General features: G+C 41.8%; 1 protein-coding gene across 1 annotated transcript; it reads right to left on the bottom strand.

Annotated features, from left to right (window-relative positions):
* Positions 1-1,694: 1,694 nt before the first annotated feature.
* parp4 (poly (ADP-ribose) polymerase family, member 4) lies at positions 1,695-18,123 on the bottom strand. The gene is given in 37 exon segments (XM_030787590.1): positions 1,695-1,932; positions 2,002-2,146; positions 2,456-2,558; positions 2,660-2,744; positions 2,833-3,980; positions 4,070-4,153; positions 4,246-4,308; positions 4,387-4,503; positions 4,729-4,824; positions 6,275-6,355; positions 6,576-6,656; positions 6,773-6,943; positions 7,313-7,412; positions 7,752-7,939; positions 8,109-8,179; positions 8,491-8,698; positions 8,936-9,073; positions 9,581-9,662; positions 9,804-9,847; positions 10,086-10,250; positions 10,517-10,603; positions 10,835-10,966; positions 11,181-11,323; positions 11,605-11,752; positions 12,183-12,366; positions 12,685-12,783; positions 12,883-13,014; positions 13,140-13,291; positions 14,006-14,164; positions 14,626-14,763; positions 15,141-15,296; positions 15,652-15,753; positions 15,881-15,959; positions 16,216-16,345; positions 17,199-17,391; positions 17,617-17,744; positions 18,060-18,123. Coding segments are annotated over 36 exon segments (5,535 nt in total). The 5' UTR covers positions 17,743-17,744; positions 18,060-18,123; the 3' UTR covers positions 1,695-1,727.
* Positions 18,124-22,254: the final 4,131 nt, after the last annotated feature.

The following is a 22,254-nucleotide window of genomic DNA, read 5'->3' as shown; positions in this document are numbered from 1 at the left end:
TCTTGGAGGGCAACTGGTCCACTTAGGTCTGAAAAAGCCTCGTAAGCCAAAGTAGGAGTATTGCTTGAAATTCCTTGTGTAGTCAAATTCTCGCAACTCCAAAGACCGCATCTCGTGGGGAGACGGTATACCACAACCATCAGAGTCATATGGTGAGGTGTGAAAAATGTTACATGACGGAGTATGCTACTGCCCTGAGAGCAAAAATTTGTATGAAGTCTAAGGGCAAGGATTATATTGATAAAATCTTCCTGTTTTAATCTGTATGCATTTGTATGATGCACATGATTTTACATCATTTACTATGTTGTATGAATTTAGTTTCTGCTGTTTCAGTCATGTTGTTGTTTCATCTTTTTGATATCATGAAATCATACTTTTTTTTTTCTATAAACACATTATTTTAAGAAGAAGAATAGTAAGACCTAAAGCTTGATTTTTGTTCCAATAGATACTGTCATCTTTCAGGTATTAAACAAGTGAGGCTTGTGATTGTGGTATGATGTAAAATGGCCTTATCAAATCTTTATAAAAACAGTATAAAGTATGCTTGCTGGGACAGCTGTATCAGAATACTGAAATTCAACAAACACGAATGTCTTTAAGGCCAACTCAGTAACTGCTACAAATCAAATACAGAAAATATTGCATAATTTTAAATCTTGAAAAAACACACACACACACACACACACACAAAACTTGAGTCAAAATCTTAAAAGTATCAGGCTTTTAATGTACGTAACTTTTCAAAAGTGCCAAACGAAACAAAAAACAAAACAAAACAAAAAACAAACAAACAAAAAAACAACTACAAAACACGACCAAAACACAACCTGCCTGAGATTTGATTGCAACTCTTCTTGAAGGCACTTCTTTCCCTATCCCGTGGAACACAAAGTAGGTCAATCGTTTTGCTCGCCACCAAAGGTAAACATTACTTCTAAAGAAGGCCACTGATGTGTTGGTAGTACCGGTAGCTAACTGACTTTCCAATGCCATCCTCCGTGGCACTTTGAGGTTTCCGCCACTGTCCTGTTCTCCACCAAGTGCTATGATGAGCGAGTACATTCCAGGGTAAGAACTGTGGCTAGGCCTGTAGGCACATGGATACACACGATTTTGCTCCTGTTTGTGTACATCTGCATCAATTAAGTTCTACCGCAAAGACACTAAAAATAACCCGCGGTGGTGGCATCCCTTTTCCTTTGTTACTTAAAACCCCGATTCAAATACATAATGATTGATTACTTCTAGAGAAGGTATTCTAGAGAAAATTACTTATACTACGTAAAAGCAGAAAACCGCTGAGAAAATATTTAGGGTATATAAGAACCCACTGAAAGAAACCGCCATGTATTCCTTTACCCTACAAGGCGCAAACGATTCTACTCAAGTCTACTCAAAATTTAAAAAGATGCCAAAAAAAAGGAGAGATTTAAAATCAGTGTATTATTTATTTTTAACTATATGATTAGCATGGCTAAGCATAGATGTAAATCAAAATTTTGTTTAGCCGCTGTTTTTTTTTTGCCTTGTTCATCTTTTTGTATATTTTACAAAGCTGGCTATTACTAGTGGTACTGAAGTTTGCGGAGAAAAGCGACACTACGTGAGTGCTCCCGTTCTTTCTGTGTTGGCAGAAAGGCGTCGCAGTGCAAGCAGTGGTTTATAGTGAATGGGTTGGGACAAAGAAAACAAGACGCGAAACGGCTATCACGTTGCCCGTCTTACGCGACCAGTAATTCTTCGGTCCTCTTCAAAACGGGAATGAGCGGAGAGACAGAAGGCAGTGCATCGAAGCCCAGGAGCTGGCGAGTGGAAGACTCCCAGTCCACGCCAAATTCCAGCCTACTACAGACACAGGGGTACTGTCTGTCTGCCCAACACGCCCATTTCACAGCTCTCTTCATAGCCTCCCAACGCACTGATGACCTAAGAGCAAAATCACAAACATGTCAAGGGGGTTGTGCGGGGATGGATCTGCCAAGAACAGAGCTGAACAGGCAAGCTTACTTGGCCTGGGGGAGTTCCTTCAGGCGGAAGAGGGATTGGAGAAGCTTTCCTTCAGGCACTTCCATTACCCTCAGCAGCTGCAGGACCAGCAAAGTGGCCAGTAGCCTCAGAATGTCAGCATGGGCCTTTAGACCTGAATAAACAAAACAGAAAAAAAAAAAAAAAATAGTCTCAGAGAAGCAACTACCAAATTACCCAATACCCTGACCTGAGAGAAACTTTACAACAAACGCTGTCATATAATATCCTACTTGCACTAGTCTACTCCTGAACTGTTAATCTCAGACTGTAAAAAATAGTGGCAGGAATAATGTGGTATACAAATGTGGTATAAATGACTGTGATAGCCATGTGTACTGAACACAGCTTTGAAAAGCTTGTCTTCTGTCAGACCCATCACTCATGAACTGAGTCTACGAATTACTCCTGAAATGGATTATACCCAATGAACAGATGCCTCTCTCCTTCAGGAAAACATTAGCAAAGAGTTCAATATCCAGGCCAAGAAATCCTCTCAGTTGTCCGGTACATTCCCAATATCCATCCTGCAACAGAGAGTTTATTGTCAGAATGATTCACAACCAATTAAAGACAAAAGTATCACTGATATACTTGAGGACAATATACAGGTAATGCATATATTTACCTGGTGTTGGAGGTCAAAAAGCTTCCCCACCTCCATCTGCTGAGTGGGACGTCTGAAACCTTTTTGCTCAGAAATCTGAGGATAACTGAAACAGCAGCATGAGAACTATTTAAACACCTGAGAGCACACACGTAATCCAAAAAAGTGCAATTTTTAAAAAAAACCTCCCAAACCTTGCGCCGATGGTTACTACGCCTGCTTTTCTCCTGGATAGATCCATGGGTACAACCATGTCTGCACGGTGGCGGTCACGGTCACGGTCACTTTTTATTAAACCACGGTCGAATTCTTCAGAATTTACTGATAAACACTGAGCTTTGTTGTGAATAGTCTGAATGTCCTCACGTTCAGAGCGAGGTTTACGAGCTCTTGATACTTTGCCTTTTATTGAACCAAAAAGGTGATGATGAGGAGCAGAACCGAAACTGAAAGAAGGAGCAGACAAGCGTTTGGGAGGCAGAGGAGGGGGAGCAGAAGCAAAACTGTAAGAAGGAGCAGACAAGTGCATGGGAGGAGGAGGAGGAGAAGGAGCAGACAAATGCATGGGAGGCAGAGGAGGAAGAGCAGAAGCAAAACCGGAAGAAGGAGCAGACAAGCGCATGGGAGGAGGAGGAGGAGGAGGAGGAGCAGACAAGTGCATGGGAGGCAGAGGAGGAGGAGCAGAACCAAAAGCAAAAGAAGGAGCAGACAAGCGCACGGGAGGAGGAGGAGGAGCAGACAAGCGCATGGGAGGCAGAGGAGGAGGAGCAGAAGCAAAACCGGAAGAAGGAGCAGACAAGCACATGGGAGGAGGAGTAGGAGGAGGAGCACACAAGCCCATGAGAGGCAGAGGAGGAGGAGCAGAAGCAAAACCAGAAGAAAGAGCAGACAAGCGCCTGGAAGGCAGAGAAGGAGAAGCGTAACCCAAATCGGAAGAAAGAGCAGACAAGCGCCTGGAAGGCAGAGGAGGAGAAGCAGAACCTCTGACAGGAGGGAGACCTTTTATGGGCAAAAAAGCAGGAGGCTCATAATCTAAAGAGCAGGAAGACTGAGAACCAAGGGAAGAAGCATAAGATGTCAGATGAGGAGGAGGAAGAGAACCAAACATGAAAGGAGGAGGTGAAGAAAGAGAATCACATATCAAAGTAGGATGAAGAGGAGGTGGAGGAGGAGGAGGAGGAAGAGGCACAAAACCACTACCAGTACGAGGAGAGGGCATGGAAGAAGCGGGCGGACGTGGAGGAGGACCAGGAACAGTACGGGAAAGGGGCATTGATAAGGCACAAGCTCCTATAATTTCATCTTCACTGAGAGGACCCCCCTGAATAATATCCTGGACAGCCTGGGGAGAAAGAACCCAACAAGAAGATGTGAAGGACTGATGGTATTGAAGATGTTCTGACGTCTCCCTACTGAAGGTTTCTCACTCACCATAGGCTCACCAAAATCCCCATCAGATGACTCATGCATTTCAAGAAAGGAAAGAGGCATTGAAAAGTCTTCATCTTCTTCCAACTTCAAAGAAAAAAAAAAAAAACAGAAAATGGGAAGTTATGATGTCACACGAGTTGTTTGGCTATTTGCCCTTTTTCAAATTCATCACCTACCTCTAAGCCATCAATAGCTAGATGATCAGACCAGGACAATGAAATCGTATCACCAAGGCCGAACTTAAAAAAACAAACAAACAGAAAAATCAGTAAAGTGTAGTCTAATGTGGTATCTGAGATGCTTGGGCATGTTCTTACTTCAAACAATTCCTCAAAGCTCTCTTCCTGCCAGTCCATGTAAGGCAGAAAATCAACATCCTCCTTGGCAATCAGTTTCGGAATGTCTGTGAATCCAGAATCTTGTTGCTTTTGGTCCTGGGAGAAAGCCACACAGGACAAGATAAATATTTCTTGCCATCTGGTCATTGGTTTATTTATTACCACTCACTTCATACCATTTAAATAGAACAGAACAGTAAATAAACTCAAGGCAGTGTTTATCATGCTTTACATTAGTGGACGTACTCATTGTCTTTTGAGTCACAGCTGTACTGTGTTTGAGATTTTCTTTTTTTTATTTTTTTAATTAAGTGACTATACCCTCTCTTCGATGGCTACAAAGCTGGTGAACTGGGAGAGGACCGAGAACTCTTTACTGAGTTGAATGATGTAAGACTTCAGCTCTGCTTTCTTCTCCTGTCAAAGAAAAACAAACAAACAAACAAAAAAAACAGTATGGAAGGACATCAGTAAGGCACCATCTTTTTTTTCAGTTTCACTGAAATTTTGCTGGACATATCATTTTATACTGGGCCTCTCTTGTGTTAACAGTGAGCTGTATGCCGGCTCTGACCAAATGACTTTGTGGTCTATGCTGCAGCCCCACCCATCTGATCCTTGTGAAAATGATCGCAGAGCAAACTGGAGGAAAACGGGACATACTCAATGCTCAACGCACTATCACTCATTCCCCCTTTCATCCCTTTTGATTTGTTTATGTGTGTGAAAGTAGGGAAAAATTTATCACTCACTTAAACCAACATCCTTACTTCTGCTACTTTTGGTTTAACTGCGAATAACTGATTCAATAACTGAATAGAGTTGTTGTTAGAGTGTGTAAAAGAACACTCTCTGACAACAATACTATTCAGTCACTGAATCACTTATTCACAATTAAACCAAAAGTAGCAGAAGACCAGACATTCCAGCACACCTCACAGGTGGGGTTAGTTGTAGCAGTGGCTAGGAATGACTTCAAATTCATGCAAACAAAATTAATTCAATACAATCCACGTTCATATGTTCACTGATAACATTTAGATTTTTTGGATGTGTGCTGCTTGAACGGCAGGTACTTTGATGTGGGAGAAAATCCTGACTGGAGTAAGATATCAGTGATCAAAGCTTTAGTCACTATATTCTAATTTACTCATTTGCAAGTGAAGTAGCCTAATTGATGTACATGTGATTACAACAAACATACTGATTAATTTGCATTAAGATGAACACACCAGTGATCTCTGGGTTACATTAGAGTGGACGTTGATATTTGATAAATAAGTTCAGCCGGCTATTAAAATATCAGTAACAGGGCACGCGTTAAAAACGAAGAAATCTATCTCCAGTGCTGAGGGAGGATGACATGACAAATGACAAATGCCATAGCTCCTGGGTACACTCCAGTATTTCTGTACCCATATCACCAGCTGCGGTTTCAAACCAGTCCCTGGACACACAAGCGCATGCTTCATGTCTGTCTCACAGCCACCACAAACCATTATTACATTTAAAAACTATCGTACCTATTTGTCACTAGAGAGGTGTGAAAGTGATATATGTTTGAATTCCTTGTCATTCAAACATATGCTTAACCACACTGTTTATTACACTGTTGTTAAATATAGTTTGTCTATATATATATACACATACAGTATATACACATCTCACCACTGATGAAATTCATTCCATGGTTTCTTTTTACCCAAACTGTCACATACTGACGCTCTTAACTAAATGATCCAGCCTGAAAGTTGATTTGTAGTTTTCTGTTGTGTTCTGCATAACCATTGAGGACATAAAAATCTTCTTTTCTTCTCTCACAGAATACACACAGTAATTTACCACAGTCAGGTCACACAAACTCTACCTCATGCTCTGCCTCACTGATATCCAGGTTGCCATCCTCATAGTCTCTGATGATGGCTCTTGCGGTGAGCTTGTGAAGGAACTAAACATAAGAAATTAGACACATATAATTATGCATATATACAAAACTACACAAACATACACGAAACATGAACTACAGGATATGTAGAACATATCTATCTATCTATCTAGAGATACATAGGTAGAGATAGATACATATAGTAGACATTTGGTTAGCAGTGCTGAGAATGCAGGTACAATGATCTATTTGAGATGAAAAGTTGTTGTTTGACATTTCTCACCGTGCCTCTGGTCTTCTGCAGCTCCGTGGTTGAAACCATAGTCTTAATCTCCTGTCCACTGAGATTACCAAGCAGCGTCGCCTGAATGACAGAAACACCACCATCAGACAAGCCCTGAAACTTCGCCCTCTATCCACCCCCCCCAAACTCTCGGCGACTTCATAAAGCATTTCTGTCGACCCAGCGATGCTGTGTACCTGCGTGCAGTGGGGCACAAAGCCGTAAATTAAGGCGTGGCAGTTACTGAAGAGGGCCTGGAGCTGAGCAGGAGCCTGGAGAGGAGACGGAGCTGTGGGGTTAAACTGCTGCCACTTCACACAAACCGAGCTACAGCCTGGAGATACCATACGCTGGACTTGGGAGGACACCTGTAAGAGACAGGAAGACTTGTTTAACGTACCGCTGTTACCACCATTACCAATATTCTTTACAACCATCATAGATATGCTACAATGCTGTCACACCCAGCGTGTGCTTTCTGAATGCCTGTTGAGTTATGATATGTTTGACGCTCTTTGTAAAAGGGTCAGCCATCTTTTGTGCATATGTGACAAATCTGTTTATCATGATTAACACATTACATACTATTGTCACAAAATCTGTTAAAAGCCTGTCAAGTCAGGATATACTGGCTTTACAGCGCTAAGAGTCTAAAACAGTCACAATGGCTACAAGAACCAAATTTACAACACTCGTATTTAATAGCTTTAATGAATATGAACCAGATAACAGCTAACCTTCCCTGTCCAAGTGTGCTTCGTCTTCGTATCGAAAAATTCGTAAGCTCCGCCCCCAACCTGAGCCAGGGTTCGCAGCATATGCCGATTGGCCGTTGAACTGATTATGGATAGCCATGCACACACACACAAACACACAAAATCACACATTAGCATCATCATCAGCATCATCATAATTAAGCTCACAAAAATAGAGACATATATAAAGGAGATGTGTCTGGAGCTAGCATGGCATTACTTCTACTATGAGTCTATGACTGACAACAGTGCATATCAATTTTTTTCCTATACTGTCTTTCAGTCCGTTTGTATTTGTGTGCAGTGTGATTTCTCAGTGCATTGTCTTCCGTTGAAAACAAAAGGGCATTAACAGGCAGCTGTTTATGGAAGACCAGACCGAGCCACTTCACGATCAAATTCATGACACTTGGCTGCTGACCTGAGTCCGCAGGTAAAAAGACGTGTGTGGGGTACGTTGTCCCGTACGAGCTGCAGGGTCACAGCCTGGTTCTGAACGTGACCGTCAGAAAGCAACAGCAGGTTCCTAACTCCTCGCGACGGAGGCAGGAGACTCAAGCTACGCAAGGTTCTCCATAACTCAGTGCTGCCGCCAACAGGAGGAGAAGTCTAAACGGAGGTGAAATGACAGATAGTGGTAAGGGGTTAGAGGCTAACCACACGGGTGACTGTGGGGCGTTTAGTGAGAAATGTCTAAATGTCAGACCTAACTCATTTATGAGATGCTCTCACTATCAACACCGACAGCAGACGATTTGAGAGCATTGTGGGTACTCACCATGATGAATTTCTTGGCTTGTTCCTGGACATCCTCAAGCACACATTGGGAGGGGAAGGCCTCCTTGTAATCTAAACAAGTTTAAGAGAGTTTATGGTACAAAGCTCAAGCCTTCACAAAGACTCTTATCCATACAGGTATGGAAGTGTTTAAGGGACAGCCTTGGGGATATATGTTCTTCCAAAGATGCATCAGCGTGACACATTTTCAAATGAAGGTCTCTATAGAAAGAGTCTCTATGTGGTGCTCCCCAGCGACCTTCAATTCACTTTTTAAAATTAATCTGAAGTTAAAACTGGTTGAAATCATACACAGGCCAAGAGAAACAGCCAGCGTTAGAGTTACATTTAAGTATTCTATGATGCGTTTAAAGAGGTCTAACCTGTGCCAAAGGACACTACGTTGATCTTTACAGAGCGGTCCAGGCTTTTCAGAACTTGCAGGGCAATTCTTCGGCTATTCAGCATGGCTTCTCCCCGCATTGACTCAGAGGTGTCCAGCAGAATGATCACATTGCTAACAGCAGACAGAGAATCAGAGCCAGTCACACTGCTAGTCTCAAAGTCTGGGTAGAATACCAACATGCATGCCTGGAGAGAAAACATGGGTAAGTTAATACAATTTACTTGCTCTTGGTGAAAAAGTGCATGTTTGTGTGTGTGTGTGTGTGTGTGTGTACATGTGAACTCCCCATCATGTCACACTTAATCATCCTAAAAAAAGCTGCATTTTGAAGACAATTACAGAGCAGAGGAGTAACACTTAAGTAATGAGTGTGTGTGTGTATGTGTGTGTGTGTGTGTGCACGTGAGTCAAGACAACTGCACCTGACTATCTTTCTCTGGATGATTCTCAACCCACATCCTGGGCATGTGGATCTGGGACAGACCAAAGGAGAGCTGGAAGCCGTCTGAGCCTAGAGTCTCCCCTGGCAGAGTGCTGACCACTGCTTTACAGTCTGTCCTCTGACCATGACACACACAAATGACCGTCACACTCCAGAAGACACACAACACTATATACACCAACAAAATAAATACACACTCATTTGCACCAAATAAAAATGCAATGTTTTCATTCTCTCCTTTGACAAACATGTACGCTGGGCCAGAACTTGTTTGCTGCAGGGTGTCCATGTATCCATGGATAAATAAATAAGGAAATGCATTAAGAAGTGAATAATTAAATGCATGAATGAATGAATGAGTACATATTTTCACATTAAGAGGGGAATCATTTATATAATTCACAACATATACACTCATTTGAAGTCTGTTTAATTAGTCTGTTCTCAAACAAGCTCCAACTTGAAAGAAGACACATTGTCTTGAATTGATAAATTGTTATCATCAAAATCCTTAACATCATGAACAGTGAAAACTTCAAAACACCTCAAATATACATCCTTATTTAGACAAAAGTGGATATACACACACACATACACACACACACACACACACACACAAACAGACCTTTATTTTGACACGGTGTGTGACACAGGTCAGGTCGGTGATCTCGTATGGCATCTCAACGGACATGCACAGAGAGAATTCCCTAAGGTTTTTCAGAGAGACAGAAACAGGATTACGCTATCACCCGTGATCATTAACACAACAACCCAATGCTTTTAAGAGCGGTTGTCACATCAAGGGAATCTTTGAAGAAAAAAAAAAAAAAGACTACAGAGATTCTTACCCCTCGGGTGTCAGCTCATCCACACACACCTTCTCCACTGTCGTCTGATACACACAAATGCGTCGGCATGGAGAACAGAGACGTTAAATCGAATTTGCGCTTTACGAAAAGCAACGTTTCCTAACAACATCACGTTAACACGGAAACAGCAACTAAAACAATAACTGTGTTCTCTGAGATATTTTTGGTAAATGTTAACTGCAGAATGACAATGGTGGCAACCCCCCCCCCCCTTTTGGGGGGGGGGGGCTGACAGCGTGAGGAGAATGGTATGACTCTGACCTGAGTTCTCTGATTCAGGGCTGAACTCTTTTCCCACGGTGCCACACTGCCAGGCAGGGAGAAGAGAATCGAGCCGGACTTCACAACCAACTCTGTGATAAAGGTCACTTTGATCAAGACGGTGGCACCAGGAGGCAGGTTTCCTACACTGATGGTGAAGACATCCTGAAAGTTTCATGGTAATAACATTACTGAAAATATTTAACAGGGCACATCGTGTCAACCATTCAATTTCGACATAAGCCACATTCACAATCAGTTAGACAAAAAAGAAGAGAAAGTAGAACGTAATAATCAAACTTTTACTCCAGATCTTAGAGTGACTCACTCAGGACAGAGCAGAATTTTCATCAATGTCATGCTATAACTGCTCAGATTTACGCAGACTGTTATATTAAATGTATATGAGAAGTGATGGAGATGAGACATACAGGGGCATCTTGGTCCATCAGATAGGCTCCGTGGCCTTGTTGTATGGCCTGTTTATACTCCTTACGGGCCTGCTCCTTCTCTTTCACCTAAGAGAGAGAGAGTGAGCGAAACAAACAGACAGAGAGACAGACAGAAAGAAAGAAAGAAAGACAGAGAGAGAGAGAGAGAGAGAGAAAGAGAGAGCCTTCTGAGTCTCACAGCAGCAACAAAAGTAAAGCTATCTGTAAATCGGTAACCGAGAAAAACTTTGGTCATCCCATTAGACATTAGAGGGCGTCTTATCACAGGGATTAGCTGTTATTGCTGAGCTCCCTTACCTTTCCAACAACATGCTTTCCATTAATAAAGGCTTCAAAACCACACACCGCTGCTGTCTCCTCCAATGGGAACACGTATTTGGCCTCAATGGGTGAGGCACTGTTATTGGTGTATGTCTGGAAAATGATGACCTGAAAACAGAGGTGAATGAGCGAGTTCATGTTGGAGACGGTTTAGTTAAGAACAAGAATCAAAAGTGACGAACCATTAACACGACACAGTTCAGTGAATGACATGACACGACATGTGAACACATTTTACTGTAATAAAGCTCAACACTAATATTGCTTGGTTCTGCACAGTGGCGTGTAGTGTGACTTATAGGAGTACAATATGATGGCGTACCTGACAGAGCAGGTCCATCAGCTTGCTCCTCACATGGACAGCCTGCAAGGGGAGGGTCTCACCGCTGCTGTTGAGTAGACCAGCAGTCACGGTCTCCAGTGGGTTCTTAGTGAGCCCTAACCCATCACTGTCTTCGCTGGACACTACAAGAACAAACATATACACAACAGTCAACACCAAATGGAGTGCTGTACATGATGCAACAGTGATTTTCTTATGATTAATGGGCCCTAGATTGAAACCGAGATTAAACCCTGGTAGTATGTCAGGTTGTCTTTATCAGTGATGATCAGGACACACACTTAATTAGAGAGTCAAACTCAAAGACTTTGCACTGTGTCCGTCGGTAACGTTTATAGTTCTGTGATGGTATCCATAGCGACAGTCATTCTGAACGAAGCACACCAAAACGTTAAGGACTCACAAGTATCAGAGGTCACAGCAGGCTCCGTCAGCTCCAAAGACATGTCAATGTGTGGCTGAAACGTCTTCATCTGATCTCCCTCCAGCGTGTATTGGACCACATACTTAATCTTGACCTGGTCCGGGCTATACACCACGTACTCATCGTCCTGAAACACGGGATTGCACCCGTAGTAGGAAAAAAAGTAAAGGACTGTTTGTGTTAAAGAGCCTGGCTCTTAAGTGATGTGGTACTCAACTGAGGCATTGTCTAACAGAGATTTGCCCTACATCTAGAGGGACTGGCTCAAATCCTAACTGGGTGACACTTGTCGAGTTGTGTTCCATGGACGGATTAACTGGCCAGAGTCCTGGCCCTGTGTAGCTGTGGTAATTCACAGTGACTGATAGTCAATTAGTTCTTTGTCAGCTGGCCGTACTATGCAACTCAATGCGCCTTGGAAGAGGCAGGTGCAACCTCATTCACCTCAACTGTGATTACAGAAGAAGGAGGTTACTTACAAGACTGCTGATATCTGAGCATCCCAAACTGGGAGAAAAAGGAGAAAACATTAAAAAAAAAGGAGGTAAAAAAAGCACCTCAAATTCAGAGTGAACTTTTGGGGAGCGGCGAACTCCGTGCACACTGTGGTAGCCTTTGGGGGCAGAGGTCAGCGTGGTATCTTTCTTCTGAAGGTCCCTGCAGCGACCCAGAGCCACCTCGCATACCAGCAGAAGACGCGAGCCATCGGTGACACTGGGTTTAGAGTACTTCACACTGGTGCTACAATACAGAATATGTCTCAGAGTTAGCACTAGTGATGCCGCGTACACAAAGTGGACCTTCACAAGATTTCATGCTGCTGCTGGTGAAAGGCCCCGTAAGACCCATTTTCTGCCTCGGTTCTGCAGAATGTCTCTATGGTAACTACACAATGTCTCTATGGTAACTACACAATGTCTCTATGGAAAGGACAGCATCACAGTACTCTTGTCTGGAATGGCGGACCATCAGATATTACTCTCTTGCATTCTCAACAAACAGACACACAAATGAGGAAACAAACAAACAAAAAACTCTCACACATTTTAGTTTACTGACCTGAGAGAGTCACTAAAGTAGATGCCAGATCCCAGGAAGCCTATGTCTGTCCTTTCAATCCCATGTTGCTCAACTCCAACTCTAGGAAGCAACAGTCCCCTGGAGAGAGGAGAACATTATAAACGGTGCTCAGTAAGTTATCCGACGGCTGGTTTTCATTGTATTTCACTGACAACAGCACGGTCATGATTTTCTCACCGAGAAAGTATTCCCACAAAGCTGCTAGAACTGGTTGAATGAAGGAGGGGCCTGATATTCCCAAGCTCCTCCCTAAACATCTGTAGCTCCACCCCTCTTCTCACAGAAAAAACCTGCATAATCTGGATGGGCCTGAGGGAGTGATGCAGTGTATTAGATAGACAAGCTTAAGTGAACAAAAACACAAACTTCTGAGCAGAAACAAGAGCACAAACACAGCCACACTCAAACACACAGCATTCATCCTTTGACAGTACCTGTCCTGTAGTAACAGCTGGACAGAGTGAAATTCCGGACTGCCTGCAGGAACGCTGTCGATGCTGCATCTAAGAGCACGGTATTTTCCCAAACAAGAAGGAAATACGCTTCTCATGGTCGTCTCACTCACGTTCAACATATCTCTGATTAACTAGAAGAAGACAGTAGGTCTTGGTTAGCTTTTCACTGCCTAGTCAAACTAAGGCTTTGTAAATGTGATGGTAAGGGTTTGTAAATGTGATAGTAATGGTTTGTAAATGTGATGGTAAGGGTTTGTAAATGTGATGGTAAGGGTTTGTAAATGTGATGGTAAGGTTTGTAAATGTGATAGTAATGGTTTGTAAATGTGATGGTAAGGGTTTGTAAATGTGATGGTAAGGGTTTGTAAATGTGATGGTAAGGGTTTGTAAATGTGATGGTAAGGGTTTGTAAATGTGATGGTAAGGGTTTGTAAATGTGATAGTAAGGGTTCGTAATGTGATAAAAGGTTACGTGACTTGTTTCTTTGGGAGGATGTGGTTTCACTCTTTGTGGTGTGAGGAGCTCATGTTATAATCTGTCTCTGTCAAAATACCAGCTAAACGGGTTAAATGGGAAACAGACATGTCTGTTCACTGGTTCTGTGAACGGATAAATTCTCACTTCGTAAATGGTCTTTTACCTGTCCCTTTGAGTGTACTGAACAAAAAAAAAAACTGGTTACACCTCATGAGGGCAAACAGAGAGTTCTTGTGTTTCTCTTGTTTCTTTTTGCTGGCATTTTTGCAGCTGCTGGACGAGTGTGAAAAATAGGACTGGTGAATGGCGGTGGTTGAATGCATGTTTGTGTGTGTGTGTGTGTTTTGTGTTGACATTGTGATGTTACCTGACAGAGGTCTAGTTTCTGTGAAACAAGCTTGGCTTTGACAGGGTGTTCGGGCATTCTGTGAGGCAGCAGACTGTTGACCTCCTCGAACAGGGTCTGAATCTCCGCTTCGTCTTTACTCCTCTGAGCCTGGAGCAGCAGTCCTTCTGCTCTGCTCACCTGCATTAACACACAGCTGTTCAAAACGGTCAAACACGCACACACCCGTGCACACAAAGAACTGCACACGCTGACACACACACACACACACACACACACACACACACACACACACACATAAACATACGCACACACATAAACATACGCACACCTGCATACACACATACAGACACCTGTACACAAAAACCAGCCTACACACATACACACACACACACACACACACACACACGTATGCATGCACACAGCTACACACACACATATGTGGACACACACATGTGCACATTCACAAGCCTGGGCACAGTTCATTACACAGGCTCACAAACACACATGCAGAGGATGTGCACAGAAACTGATGCAAACACACAAACAGTGCATCTTCACGCTTGTTTTCAACACAAACAACAAATGACTACAAATACATTTACAGAATATGGTCCCGTATAAAAAAATTCAGTCATTACGTCATTAAGACTGATGCTGCTGAAGGGAACTGTGAGAATGTTTCCGAGGCAACCGATGGCCTCTGTCCAGACGAGCTCCACGAAAGCGCCCACTTCCTGTGACAGCGTGCTACAGCTGAGCTTCTCCTCCAGCAGAAGCTGTTGATAAAAAGAGTAAATAAGGATTTACAATCCCTAAGAGCCAAACAAAGCGAAATCTTACACCTCACTGTGGCCAAAAAATGACAAATGCCTTGCGGCATATCTGTCACATTTTAAAAAATGATCCACTTAAATTAACTCAGTAAATTATTCATCTTTAGATAACGAGAGAACACTGAGCTGTAATCAAGCTAAGCACATGACAAATAATTATTTCGCTTTATTCATTTGTTTTGCCCGCATTTATTTGTAATGTATGCTGATGACACATTAGAAGACGGAAAGCCTCTTGGATGGATGTCTAAACAGAGGCAACACTGAGTATGTTCAGAAGCACCCGTATGCTGGTGATAGTGCTGCTTATGGTGACAGACCTGTTGTAGGCTCTGGGAGCCCAGGTTCTTGGCCTCTGGAGGAAGAGTGTCCCTCTCCACGAAGTTCTTACTCTGCAGCTCTTTCTGTATCATCAGATACACGTCCAGAGCCTCCTCAGACTTACTGCAGTGCACTAACTTATCCCGCACCACGGCCTCCTGCACGGGAGAACACAGCATGCCATTTATCATCAGCAGCTTAATCACTCTCACTGTTATTACCATCACTCTGAAAACTATCACAGCTTAGTTCTTAGAAAACTTAAAAAAAAAGGAATTCTGTAACAGGTTTGATTATTTGTAATTACTGAGTAACTACAGTTTTACGAAGGAGCATCTCGAGTCATTCTGTGTCTTGCAGTCTTAAGCTGAATCCACTATTTACTAAATAAGCAGCTATTACACAAAAGGAGTAGAAAGAATTTCATATATGGACAGGAGATATAGTTTTTAAGGCTTGGATTGATAAATACCTAACCCTGATGCTCTGCGGCTTTGAACTATCCCTTACCTCTTTCCAGTCAGGCACAATAACACACACTACACGATACATCTGTCCTGTTTCTCCTTTGGCACTCTGCAGTTCCAAAACTGACCCTGTCCTGGGATTAACCTAGAGCACACAAACAAGTCCATGTTCACGCAGCCACGCAGAGTAGGTCTTGTGGACATGACTGTCAGAACCACATTCTGTAACTGTCAAATAACCACTGTGGTTTTCAAACGGATTACAGACTGACCTTTTCCAATACTGAGTACCTGGCCACTTGAAAATTTCTGGGAAATTCTGGCACGCAAAGGTCATTTTCAGTGTAGACTCTATCAATAATAATAATAAAAAACCAATGCTAAGCATATACAGCACAACACAAATAACCAATAATCATAGTAAGACACCTTAGCCAAAAATACAAATGCTTAGTTATGTTTATGAATGAACAATGAGAAATAATGCAATATGACATTATGACATTTAAGGATGCAGTATATATGGAGTTTAAAGATGTCTAAATTAGACTGACATGACATGGAGGAGAGTTTAAGACTTCTGATTGCACGGGTGACCAGGACAGACCTGATTTTAGCCAGGGAGTTGTCATCCTTGGCTGGATCCTCCGCTTTGCGTCTCTGAGCAGCAGAGCTCGGGGGTAGAGGCTGACCTCTGGACTTCCATGCTTCTTCAGATGGCTTAGGCACAGTGAAATCTGTACAAACAGCCAAGCAGAAGGAAAGCTGGTCTTTTAAGTGAACAGAGCGATATCTGACATGAAGCACCTATATCTGTCTTTATCACATCTTGTCACCTTGCGTTCGTCTGTCTGGTCCTGCTATTCTCAAAGATCTTTCCAGTCACTCTCGTAGGAAAATAATCTTAAGGTAGATACAACAAATACACAAGTGCACTGACAGCATAGAACACACTGACTAATCAAGACCACAGGCTGTCGTAATCTCAAGTACCCCTCCCTTGCCCTCACAATGTAGAGACAAAGAAACAGAAATTCCAGTGACAACGGAATGTGTGAAAAGTTATAAAAACATTTACAACTGGGGTAAGAAAGAAGAATTTTTTTGTGAGTAACAATGATGCGTTTATTCAAAATGTGTTGCGCTACGTAACATTTGTGAAGTGTGTGGGTATGAATACATAAGGGTTTTGGACAAAGACACCCTGAATGAATAGCTCCAAACCAACATATGCAAACATTTCCACAAACATTAAGGTTACTGGTTTCAATTTTCAAGTTTCAAATTTTATTGTCATTTACTAGATAACAATGTAGACATCATTATTCTGGTACACAGACATGAACTGTGTAGATAACATGGCTGAGGTGGGGTTTTATTGGAGAGCGCACACACACACACACACACACACAAATGCGGGCAGGTTCTAGGATTTTCAGAAGCAAACTGTGCAGATTATTGAGTAAAGTTGGGTGACACACATACACAAACACAGACAGACAGATATGGTTACTGGGCCTATGAATAGGAGTTTCCTACAAAACAAAACAAAACAAAACAAAAAACAAAACAGTGATACGTGGTCTGTACCTGACCACAGAAGAGTAGAGCTGGGTGGAGGCGTTACGGGAACCAGAGCGTGCCCCTCCACAGGCAGGCGGACTCTTTTCTCTAGACAGTCCCACACATACTGCAGCCCTACGACCGGGATTTGGTGCTTCTTTACGCTACGCTGACGGCTGCTGCTCAAATCGTCCCAGCTGCTTGCGACTACAAAAGTGCACTAGATGAGACGAGAAGACGCAAAACCAATCATTACGTATTCAAAACACTTTCAGCACATTAGTTCATTTTAGATTCGCATCTGCTGCTTCGTCTAACTAACCGCTGGACCTGGTATGGCGCTCAAAAGACAACGACAATAATTAGACATCTATACTGACTAGAAGTAATTTTAGAGTGTAGAAAGAAATAAAGATTAAAAAAGGGAAACAAATATCAACTTTACCTGTTTGTTGACAACGTAGCACACACTTCCTCCATTATCTGTTATGGCCAAAGTGAACCTCTTCTTCTCTTTGTAAGGCAAATGCTTGAGTTCTAAAACCACAGCACAGCTCTCGAACACTGCCATTGCTACAGTGCAGGAGAGAGACAACTTGCTTAGAAGAAGAGAGAGTCACTAAGACAGACACTGATATGTGATAAACGCAAACCCCTTTACGGTAATAACAAGACATAACTAAGGAAGGTCTCTAAGAACCAATCAGCGTGAAGGAGGCAGATCTATACGTGAAAAAGAACTGGCCATGCATGAATTTTTCCCCCATAAGTCAGCATCTGCTGGTGTATCAGACATTAATGACGATTTATGATTAAAGTGTTACACTAATCCTCTCAGTGGTTAATAATTTTGGAGTTAAAATCTACCAAGAGTGTCTGTGTACGTACCCACCACGTAGAATTATAAACGGCAGTATAGTTTGCTGCACCGTACAACATTCAGAAAAGTTGCACTTGTCTCCCAAAAGAAAACAACTAGTGACCTCGTTTGGTTATACATGTATGAAAATAATCATATGCTTGTACCACGTGACTTCCTGATACAGCACTCGTTCGACTGATTCATCACGTCTACCCTTCACCGGCTGGGACTTGAAGTGAAGTGCTCCACCTTGTGGCCACAATTTGAAAATGCATGGCTCTGACGGCCGTATAGCTAATACCACGATATTCTCTCTGTGGATTTTGATGCATTTACAAAATTTTGCCATACCATCTCATGATCAGTTTTCACCAAACAACAGCAGGAAATGCCACATTGTGATCACATCAACAACATAATCACAAGTTATTAAATGTCAAGTAATACAATTTTACAATCTGCCACGACATTTGTCTATAGTCATATTTTATTTATTACTCTTCTGCAGTGTAATTATCTTCAAATCACAGCATTTTTTTTTAGGATGACATAGTGTGTCATTGTCATCATTAACAGGCTGACCAGTCTCTCTCTCTCTCTCTCTCTCTCTCTCTCTCTCCTTCACACACACACGCACGCGCACGCGCACACGTGCACAAGCCCATGCTCACACACAAAAACAAAAGCCTGTGAATAATAACACAGAGAATCTGTTTGCACAAGGCTAACTTCAGACATTAATGGTATAAACACAACCCTCAAACTCCAGCCCTTGTCTACAGGTTGCAAGTCATTTTAATTCACACCTCTGTGATACTTACAAACAATTGTCTGTGTAGATGTGATTCTACACAAATAAAATTTTTCCTAATGGTTGGCTCACTGAGTTCAGACAGCAAATGAACATGGCTTTAAGGGGTAGTAATCAACGTTAGCGTTAGCCTGACCTGAAACAGCAGATAGGATTTTTAAAGGAGCTGAGACTGTGTTGAGGATATTTCACAAGCGAAGACAGATATTTTCTCCGCCAGTTATCCATGCTGACCGTAAAATCTATTAAACTTGATTAGTCAAACATTTCTTTTCCTGTAAATTTGGTTTACAGGGAAATGATGCCCGTTGGCTGATTGAAATGACGCCTATTGGCTGATTGAAAAGAAAAATAATGCCGGGGTTGATGAGGACGGTTTGTCTAAAGAGGGCTGCTATTTCTCTACTCCAGTCAATCTGGGGCAGTTTGCTCAAATTTGTGTTTCGCACAAGGGTTTGACTTGTCGTGCTTTTAGAAATCCTGACATAATGCACAACTAAGTAACAGTTTTGCAAAATGTCACTTTAGGTCCATCTGTAGTTTTCAGCAAAAAGGAGGTAAATGATTCAAACCAAATAATCGTTTATAATAATCATTCAGTCATAATCCTAATAAATAATCATTCAATCCATCAAGTAATCTGAGTGTCAGTATGTGCACAGTGGAACTGAGATACCAATACGTTGTTTGTATCAGGTATTGTTTCTGCCACAAAAGGAGCACAGTGTAAGAGAAAGACAAAGAAACCTTGTGGATTTAGATTGGGTTCAGTGGTACAGTGTTACAGATCTTCTGTCCTGAAAACTTTTTATAGCCTTTTTGATTAGAAATCAAAACATGTTTTTAAAATATAAAGTAGTAATATATAAATAATAATGTAAGAAAAATAAACGTGTAAAACAAGAAATTATTTCATGCATTTTCAGTAAATGCGGTTAGCAATATCAAACAAATCTATGCTGATGTCACCTCACAAATTTCTGATCATCCAAAATGAGGAGGAGAAAAGACCAGGATCCACTTTACCATAGATCTTCTGAAGAGAGATGTTTTTTTTATGTTTTATCAGCTGCAAATATTCATATTTAAATAAAAGAAAAAGATAGACTGCAAAATTATTTGGCTTCATTCACAGAGATCTGTCAGCTCCACAAACAGATAATAACTATCTCTGGAGAGTAGTGAAGGTCAAAGGTTTTTTTACTTAAAGCTATGGGCCTGAGGCTTTAGGTTCTATGAGAAATACTGATGCTGCACAACAAAGACTGTGTGTTGAGCTGCAGGATATAAAGCAGGAACTTAGGTAACCGAAGGCACTGCAGAAAACCAAGGCACTGATTTTTTCCCTGTCCCCCCCCCCCCCTTTTTTAGTTTGAGGTATGATATACACAAAAAGATGAAATGGAAAGTTTGCACCAAATGTAAATAATTAGTGTTATACTGGTTTAACACCCAACTCCATTAAAACCTGCTCTCATGCATATCCTGTTGACCCAGAAACAAACCACCTTTAATGGACTTTCTGTTGCTTTATGGTATTAAATAGAGGACTTTTCACATCATCTCTACACCACTAATAATTTTGCTTGAGGTTTTGTGGTAATTGCACTGAAATGTTGAAATACAGAACCCAACCCCTAACAAACTGTTTTATTGCATTTGTATCTACTTTAGTGCAGAACTTAGTGGATACATGCATGGCGTCTTTTCTGTCTGTCTTTGAAAATCGCTTTGGATAAAAGTGTCAGCTAAACGAATTAATGCAAATGTACATGCACTCTATACTGATCACTCTTCAATGTGCATTGTATCTGTTTTCTTTGTCTTTTGGCTTTACTGATTCAAAACGTTTCATAAAGAATGAGTGGAACAGGGGCATGCAAAACCGCAAGTTTCATTTCTCTCACTGAAGTGAACACAGACAAGGAACCTATGACATCCTTTGAGTCTTGTGACTTGTTAGTCAGGTAATCCACATAGAAACCATGTCAAAATGGCCAAAAAAAAGAAAAATCCTTTCTCTAGGGAAGTGGAAACAATGAATCTTTTTTAATGCACCGAGAAATCACAGAAGCAGTTGAGGAGCTATGATGTCATCCCAAGACCACAGAGACAGAGACAACTTAAGCATTAAAAGAGGAATTTGCGGTTGAGTGTGATAACATGATTTTTTGAATTATCCGTGAAGCTGGATACTGATTTTGATCACGTGGACACGCCTCCTAAAGTAACACCCTCCATAACCCTCCTCCTTCAATATTTCCAGAGAAGTCTTCTGATAGCTAAAAACAGAGGACTTTCCATATTGTGGGGAACGACCAACGAGCTATTCCAAGCTTTTTATTTTTTCAGCATTATTACCCAACATGCCACCTACTAAACCTCTTATCTCTGAACGGCTGAAGAAGATGACGGTGAAAACTGTTTTGCTGATTGTGGTTACGCTTATTTTTTTCGAGTTCGTTTTCAGCTGTCCCTGCTTGTCACCAGAGGAAACCAAATGGCATTGCTGGCTTTATATGGTCTTACCTGTTGGCGCACTCTTTTTCTTTCTCATTCTAATGGACCCACTTCTCCTGAAGGTGTGCCAGTGTTTCGTCTGCAGGTGCTGCATTCGCTCAGACAGAAGATGCTGCACCAGTGAATTTTGTCACAGTTTTGAGTGCTGCTGTTGTGCCCATGGATACTGCTTCTGCCCAACTGGTTTTGGCGAAGAAGGGTGGTACTATCTGGGCATGATATGTAAACACGTACTTAAAGTCTTTTTTGTTGGATCACTTTGGGTTATAATTGCATTCATTGATGGAGACTGGTATGTATGCATGCAAACCATTAAAAGCAATAATACAGACCTGAATGAACAAATTCTTTGTAAGGATATACCTTCCCCGCAAGAGAGCGAGACCATCAGAAAATACAGAAGTGAGTCACGCGTAAGTACACCGATACTAAGAGAAAAGAAAAATTGTAGTGGAACTGGCAGATTCTAAGGTAAATGTAAACCTAATATAAATGTTATAGCAAATACTACAATATAAAACACTTTCACTATGCTGTTCTGTTCAGTAAATTGATCATATTTGAAAAACAACATATTCACAAAGCTAACGGATTTTTTTTGCACCCCCGCCCCCCTTTTTCTGTTTAACCAGCTAATTGGCCTGGGGCTGATTTTGGGGATTTCAGTTCTGGGAACCGTGATGAGTTCTTTGCTTGTTCGCTGCAAGTTGTACTACAAGTCTCTTTATGAGATGTACTTGGAGGAGGAGACTTGTGCCATTCTGGAGGCAAGACTGCAAGAACAAGCGACAGAAACAGTTCAAAGGGCCAGTGAAAACTCACTGAAGGAACTTCAAAATCAGCAGCAAGACAACACACAGGGACACAATCAACAGCAGATATACCGACAG

This window comes from Chanos chanos, chromosome 10, assembly GCF_902362185.1.
Source record: "Chanos chanos chromosome 10, fChaCha1.1, whole genome shotgun sequence".
NCBI classification, from domain to species: Eukaryota; Metazoa; Chordata; class Actinopteri; order Gonorynchiformes; family Chanidae; genus Chanos; species Chanos chanos.
Note: the sequence above shows the minus strand (reverse complement) of the source record. Positions and strands in the feature narration are given on the sequence as shown.